The 7,500-nt window shown below is 47.4% G+C and overlaps 2 protein-coding genes across 2 annotated transcripts in view; one reads left to right on the top strand and one right to left on the bottom strand.

Moving 5' to 3' along the window:
* The window catches only part of cep89 (centrosomal protein 89), a gene marked incomplete at both ends in the record, with an annotated part of 22,163 nt that overhangs the window by 8,508 nt on the left and 6,155 nt on the right, over positions 1 to 7,500 (top strand). The window contains one exon of the mRNA XM_084476026.1: positions 282 to 371. Coding sequence (XP_084332152.1) covers positions 282 to 371 — 90 coding nt within the window. The remainder of the gene's footprint in view (positions 1 to 281; positions 372 to 7,500) is intronic.
* On the bottom strand, positions 4,904 to 5,599 carry LOC311356055 (E3 ubiquitin-protein ligase RNF182; the record flags this gene model as incomplete). Its single annotated transcript, XM_084475839.1, has 1 exon — positions 4,904 to 5,599. The coding sequence occupies one exon, from the start codon at positions 5,597 to 5,599 to the stop codon at positions 4,904 to 4,906; it is 696 nt and encodes a 231-aa protein (XP_084331965.1).

Here is a 7,500-nt window from a genome sequence, read left to right on the forward strand (position 1 = left end):
TATCGCATGCATGCACACACATACACACACACACACACACACTATCACGCACAAGCACTATCACACACACACGCACGCACACAGTATCACACACACACGCACACGCACACAGTATCACACACACACACACGCACACAGTATCACACACACGTACACACACACACTATCTCACACACACACACACACATGCACGCACACAGTATGGTGGTGTGAGTTCTCCCCCCTCTCCTCGGTGTATAATCCCTCCTCCTCCTCCTCCTCCTCCTCCTCCTCCTCCTTAGGCCTTGGCCCTGGAGCAGGAGAAGGAAGGAGGCTTCCGCTCGCTCCTGGAGGGAACCCTACGCCTCCGCAAGCTCCACGACAAGATCAAGGTAGGCTTCCCCGATCTCTTCCTTATCTCCTCTGATGACTCTTCACGAGAAGATTCCTCCCGCCAAACTCCTCCCCTTTACAAACTCCTCCCCTTTACAAATTTATTCTGTAAAACAATATGTACGTAGCAGCTGTGATGTCACAAATGGACAAAGATCCATTCATTAGCCCTTGATGGTGCATTACGTAACAAATTGTTCACTACAAAAATCCTAAAAGGCATTAAATTTGTTGCTAAATAATGAATTACTAATGAACTGATAATGAACTGAATATCTCACTGAATATCCTACAGTACACTAACTCTATGCGTTTAAGAACATAAACCAAATATCATACATTTCTTTATTCAATGTGCTTTTATTTGTTCAGCACTTTGTAACTGCTGTTTGGAACAGTGTGGTAATAAATAAAGTTGACTTCCTTATCATCTGTCCTCTGCAATGAAACACTCAATATATAGTCCACCCTGGTAGCTTTGTCCAGTCCATCCCACTAACTGACATGATCCCAGCTCACTTATCCATGTCAATAAAACACTCTGTTAGGTTGTTCCAGAGAGAGAGAGAGAGAGAGAAAGGGAGGGAGAGAGAGGGAGGTAGAGAGAGAGAGAGGGAGAAAGAGAGAGAGGGGAGAGAGAGAGAGAGAGAGAGAGAGAGAGGGGGAGGGGGAGGGGGAGGGGGAGGGGGAGAGGGAGAGAGAGAGAGAGAGAGAGAGAGAGAGAGAGAGAGAGAGAGAGAGAGAGAGAGAGAGAGAGAGAGAGAGAGAGAGAGAGGAATAATGCAGCATTGTGTCATGTGCGAGAGAGAGAGGACGGGTAGAAAGACAAATACACAAACATTTAGAGAGATCAAATGAAGACATGAAGATAGATGGACAGATTTATAGATGGACGGACAGGCCGATGGGGAGATAGATAGATAGTCATTCAGGCTGTGGTGTACAGAGTTGTTAAATCTTCTAAGTCTTCTCAAAGATATCTTTCGCAGGCAGACAAATGGAGAGACAACTAGACAGACAGATGAATAGACGTAGACAGATGGATAAATAAACAGACAGACGGAGGGATAGATGGAAGGATAGACTCATTCAGGGTGTGCTGTACATAAATATTCAGTCTACTGCTAGTAGTCTTGCAATCTTGTCTATTACTGGAAACACCTGATCTGTCTCCCACTGTGACCCAGCAGGGGACGGGATGGGTGTGGGTGTGTGTGTGCGAGTGCATGTGTGTGCGTTCATGTGTTTGACTGTGTGTGTGTGTGTGTGTGTGGGCATTATAAAATAGACAGGTATCATATCCTGTGAAGTTGAAATTCAATTTTGTGATGCAATGGAAGTTGTCTTGCTGCTTCAAACGGGATCACACACACACACACACACACACACACACACCCAATATGAAACGCAGTAGTCCTATCTATCTGAGCCAGCCGACTGTCTGGTTGCTAGGCAGGGGGAATAATATCCTTTATCTCTGTGGGAAGTGATTCCCTCCCACGTGGCTCCTCTCTCTCTAACAGTGTTTGTGCAGCACCACATCAAACCACATGTAACACAACGATTCTCCACACGAGTCTCCCTGCACCGCGCTGTCACCACAGAGACACGGTGGGTCTCTGTCCCCGGGTTCGGTCCTGGGTTCGGTCCCGGGTTTCTGTCCCAGAGTTCTCTGTTATGGGAGGTAGGAAGTGTTGGTGTTGGTGAATTATTGATGTGCAGGGAGTGTGGGCTGGAGATAGTAACACTGGCCCTGGTCTCCAGGAAATCAGAATAAGCTATTCACTATTTTATAATCGCACACATGCAAATGCACACGCACGCACGCATGCACGCACATACATGCACACACATACACATACACACACACTGGGTCTCTAGTTTCTGGGTCATGGATGGAAAACAGACTTAACCCAAATAAGTTCAACATGAAGAAAGAAAATTGTGCTGTCTTTATTATAGTCCTGCACACACACTTCTTCAGAAGCACAGTACAGAGACCGACAGGAGAGGGGTAGAGAGTCACAGACACAGAGAGACAGGAGGAGATAGGTTGATCACAACAAAGACAGTTCCAGTATAACCACCCACTCTTCTGATTGGTCAGTTGTGGTTATTACATCATAGATTATAGAGCGGAGATGTAGGCGGTTGGTTCCAGAAGTCTATTTTCCCCTTTTTTGGGTTGGATCCTGAAAATGTAAACAGCAATAATATACAACACAGAACCATAGCATCCTGGATAATGAATTAATGACTATACTGTAAGGGACTGTAGCACAAATACCCAGCATTGTTTTTTGTAGTACGAGCACGTGGCAACAATGGCAAACCACTTCAGATGTTAGCTGTTTGTCCCGCAATGTGATGTAACATAACATGAAACACTTTTAAATGGAGTCTCAAAACCATGGGTGTCTCACTCATTCATGTACTATATCGCTAGAAGCTATGTCAGCTAGTTGTTATTTAAAGTTTGTTTCTCAATACCAAGAGTGAAGGAACGGAATTGTGTTCTTCAAATGTTATTGCTAGGTGATCTTGGAAGAATTAACTTGCAAGGTGAGGAGCAAGCAGAACGCTGTTCACAGTTTAAGACGATGCGTTTTCGCTGGTATTGCACAATACCCCCAGCACAGAGGCCGCCTGCAGGTCCTCCAAAATAAAAGCCAGGCTTTTATTTTGTTGGTCTACTCATTAATGCCAAATGAATGCTGGGATATATGTGCTGCCAAGTTCACACAATTTGACAACGGTGCATCCTGGGTAAAACTGTGGGTGTCGAGAACTCGTGTGTATTATTGGGACAGTACTTGGTCAGCAAAAGATAACATTACACAAGGACACAAGTACAGACAAGAAATCTGATTGAGAAAGGGTATAGGTTACCTTAATTAAGTATTTGAAACATTTTGAAATGCGTTATTAATTATGTCAAAGTGTTCACAAAGTGCTCCAAAATGCGTCAACCAACGGCCACATGGGGCCAGTGTGCCACCTAGTGGTGGTGACGGTTGGAGGTTGGAGGTTGGAGGTTATGGGTGGTGGTGAACATGTCCAAAAGGCTTTGGCCAACCTGGGACAACATTCTATAGCTGTGTGTTGGTGATTGTTGGGGCGGCGTGCAGGCACCTTAAAGTAGCCATCACTTTAGAATTGTACATTGTAGTCGATTGCTTTGCCTTCTGTCTCTTGGCAGTTGGCTAGGTAGAGATGAACTATGGAAGAATTTAACCCCTACATTTTATGGCAAACTATGATTATTATCAGGCCTATATATCATATAAATACATTAATAGTGGAAAGTAGTTAGTCACCTCTCCCTTATATGTGAGATCCGACACAGCGCCAGAGAGTCTGCTCCTAACCCATACAATCAAGGGGCCAGGGTATGCTAACGTCAAAATTCAAGACGTAGAACATATAGAACAGAACCTTGTATGGCGCAAGTTTAGATTCATCAGGGCCTGGTGTGCGGGAAAACCATATTAGGAACAAGAGAAAAAAACTTGGGATGGGGATAAGAAGAGCAGGGGTCGAATTATCAGCCAGTTCTTTGTCAAACCAACTCGGCTCTGTTCTTACTTGTTTGCGAGTAAAAATAAAGTATTTTGTCATTCTTGCTCCGGTCTCCTCGAACTCTCTTATTTAAGTTTAGTGTTAAATGCGGTTTATCCACCACAGAACCTCTTATGTATGAGTGTCTTACCATCAATAGAGTGGTTCACGGCCTCAGCTCCCTCAGACTTCAGATGTCTCATGAACTTGGCTGGACCCCACATATGTAAAAACGTGTTTTGAACACGGAACAGTGAATTTTGTTTCACGTTGTTGGCCACTTGTCCTTAGATAAGTATTATTATTACCATGATTAGGAGTAATGTACGTCTACCATAGAGTGAGGAATAGACCGTTGTCAGAATGTGAGCTGTGTTGCATCATATAAACACTGCCTGCCGTCACAGCAACACCTGAGTCAGTCCATAGGACATCGATCACCCATGATGCAATCTGTTTTCTCATGGCCATCTGGGGACCGCGGTTGAAGGTGAATCCATGCACCTGTGCTGTCTAAAAATGTTAATTAGGTTTGAAATGGAAATGTCCAATTGTATTGTAAAGAGGGCATAAGCAGATACACATTACAACTTATAGATATGCTCAGAAGTCATAGGTCTTAGATGTATGGGCTTGTTAGTATGATATGTTGAACCATTTCATACACAGAATTTACAGCTTTCTGATTGGTAGAGTCTTAACACAAACCTCTTTTAAGACCCTGATTCCACTGATCATCGCATCTCCTGAGATGCCTTCACTTCACATCTTTTTGGAAAAAATACCCTGCTTATCTTCTGGACCGCGGACCTCGTTAAAGGGCCGGGTCTCATCACGCTGGGGGTCTCACCACCTTGGGGGTCCCGGTGGCCCCGCTATAAGGCTCCTGTACCACTCAGTCACCTTTCACCTGGAAGGCACTCACCCAGCACTCAACCCATCGTGTGCAGCCGGTCAGCTGCCGGGTGCACAGTCACCCACGCCCTGGCAGAGGCACTAGAAGGCAGATGCCGTAGACCAGGCAGACAGTGAGGCTGGAGGGCACCAGGCTCACACACACCACTCCCAGGGTCACCCTCTGGATCACCAACAGATAGAGGCCCAGCGGCAGCGAGCTCAAGTAGAAGAAGCCCAGCAGCCACACCAGCACGCGAGGGATGTGGGTACACGCCTTGGACAGGACGTCCTGCTCCGGCAGCCCCTCGGAGCCCACCGACAGGGAGTCCAGACTCTGTTCCGTGTACAGCTCCGAAGGCGGCGCCGGCACCGCCGCTACGTCGCGCCCCGAGGGAGGCTCCTCGGGCACCTCCACGATGGTGATGACCATGCAGTTGGAGGACCGCCGCGAGGGGCTGGAGGCGGAGGAGGAAGGGGAGGCGGTGAGGCTGCCGGGGGTCAGGAGCAGCTCGCCGCTGAGGTCGGAACTCCAGGACTTGTCGCGCGTCGACAGGCGGCACATGATGTCGGCGTCGTCCGGCAGCTCGGACAGCCGGCGGCCGCAGACGCTCGTCTCGTGGCGGCAGAAGGGGCAGGAGATGGCGAGGGATCCGACGTCGGCCGTGTCCAGGATACGCGCGAGGCAGCGGGCGCACACCCGGTGGAGGCACAGCAGGACTTTGGGCCGGCGGTTCTGGAGGTTGTAGCGCTGGTAGCAGATCTTGCACTCCATCTCGTCTGGAGGAGGAAGAGGCGGAGGAGGAGGCGAAGAAGGAGCCACCTCCTCGTCTGCACCGCTCATCGTGCCTTCATCTGGTAGAGAGAGAGACAGAGAGAGAGAGAGGGAAAGAGGGAGGAGATAATGATAAGAGAACGTTAGGGCTCGACATGAACACCAAAAACAAACAAAAAATCTAAAAATAACCATGAAAGATAGGCAGTTTTTTCTAAATAAAACCGCAATACAAAGCATCGTCATCTTTGTTCAGAGCTCCAGATCTGTTTTCTGTTCTCCAATGAGAGACGTGAACACCTGACCACTCTCCTAGAGGATTGAGTCGTTTTTGTTCTAAATCTCAGGAAGAACGTGGGAGAGGTGAGGTCTGAAGTGAGCCCTCTGGTAAGACTTAAGTGTGAGCCGGATTAGGGCCACCTATCCACAACCACTACGACACGGAGCCCCAGGGGACGTCGTGTCCGGGCCTGCCTGCCTGTCAGAAGACCCTGCCACGTTGTCTCTTCCTGTCACATCAGTGGTATGCTTGTCCTCCGAGTGCCCCCCACCCCCACCCCCCCCCAGCCCACCACAGAGGGCGCTGTTTCCCCTGGCCCTCGACACTGCATCACGCTCCTGGCTCCAGTACACAGCTGCTACCTCAGTTGGTCTACCTCAGGGGGTCTACTTGATCTACTTCTAACAATATGTTATTTCCCTTGTGTGCTATATTATTGTGTATCTTGACATACTTTCAGGAGGGTGTTGGTTGGTCGTGGTTAATAGTTATATCACATCATACCTCAATAGCTGTGTTCTTTAATTTTCTGTAAGACCGGAATAACAGGCAACTAATCGAAAAAGCATCCTTGTGCTGGTCGCTAGGCAACAAACTCCCCTGCTGTCAATCAGTCTAACAAACAGAGGGTCACCTATTTACCCACACATTTTGCTCAAAGGAATGCCCGGACTTGTTATGATCCTGTCAGCTTATGACGAGAACCGTAGGACCAGTGTTGGCATGGCTTGATGCCTCCGATGCCTCCACTAAACCCCTGGTGGCTTTGTGGAGACCAAGGACTCATTCCATAGTCATTGGTTATGAGGCAGAGCCCTGATGGGCCAGGAGGTGAGGATGTGTGGACCGCGGCCAGACATGAAAAACAGGATGCACTGCTTGAAGTTCTATAGGGGCTGTCCCTTGTGGACTACAGGGCTTGCCCTTCTGGTAGTTCAATGCTGAATGAGAAGTTCTATACTCTCTGCCAGTATCGGTTTTCCCCAAATGTTTAAAAAACCCTAATGTTGTAACTAGAGCAGTGTCTGGTGATCAACAACCTATAAATAGTGTAAACCAAGTCCCTCAGGTTCACCAGAGTAAACCACCAGCCCTGCCTCTTTTCAATTCCCATCTGACCTCAAAAAGCAAAACAAAAGCTGGATTATTGTTCTCATGATATTAATACAATTTACAATTTGGATGCCCAGAAGTAGTTGCCTGAAGAGCAGAATGCCAAGTTATCCAGACAGACCAGTATCTGAACATTCAATCTGAACAATCTTGTACACAGAGTAGTCAGTCTAGCCTTCCAATTAATCAAAGTCGTCTTTGCAGAGCTGGATTTTAAAGAAATCTGTAACTACTGTTTATATCGGCATCTTTACACACATGGGTTCATCCAAAGCTACTCCACCGAGAGTGCATGTATTTATAAATTTAAAAGTATAATCTCATCTTGGAGTACCTTCCAAACCAACCTGCCTGTTTAGTTTATTGTACCACCGTTGTGGTCCATATCATAGTTAGTTTTGGAATAGTTACAATAGCATCTGTAACCATTACAGGTACAGCCTGGCTCTGAACTATCCCCTCCCCCACGGCCTGCACGGAGTACAGCCTGGCTCTGAGCTGTCCGCTC

The sequence above is a fragment of the Micromesistius poutassou genome (genome assembly GCF_964030765.1).
Source record: "Micromesistius poutassou genome assembly, chromosome: 12".
NCBI classification, from domain to species: domain Eukaryota; kingdom Metazoa; phylum Chordata; class Actinopteri; order Gadiformes; family Gadidae; genus Micromesistius; species Micromesistius poutassou.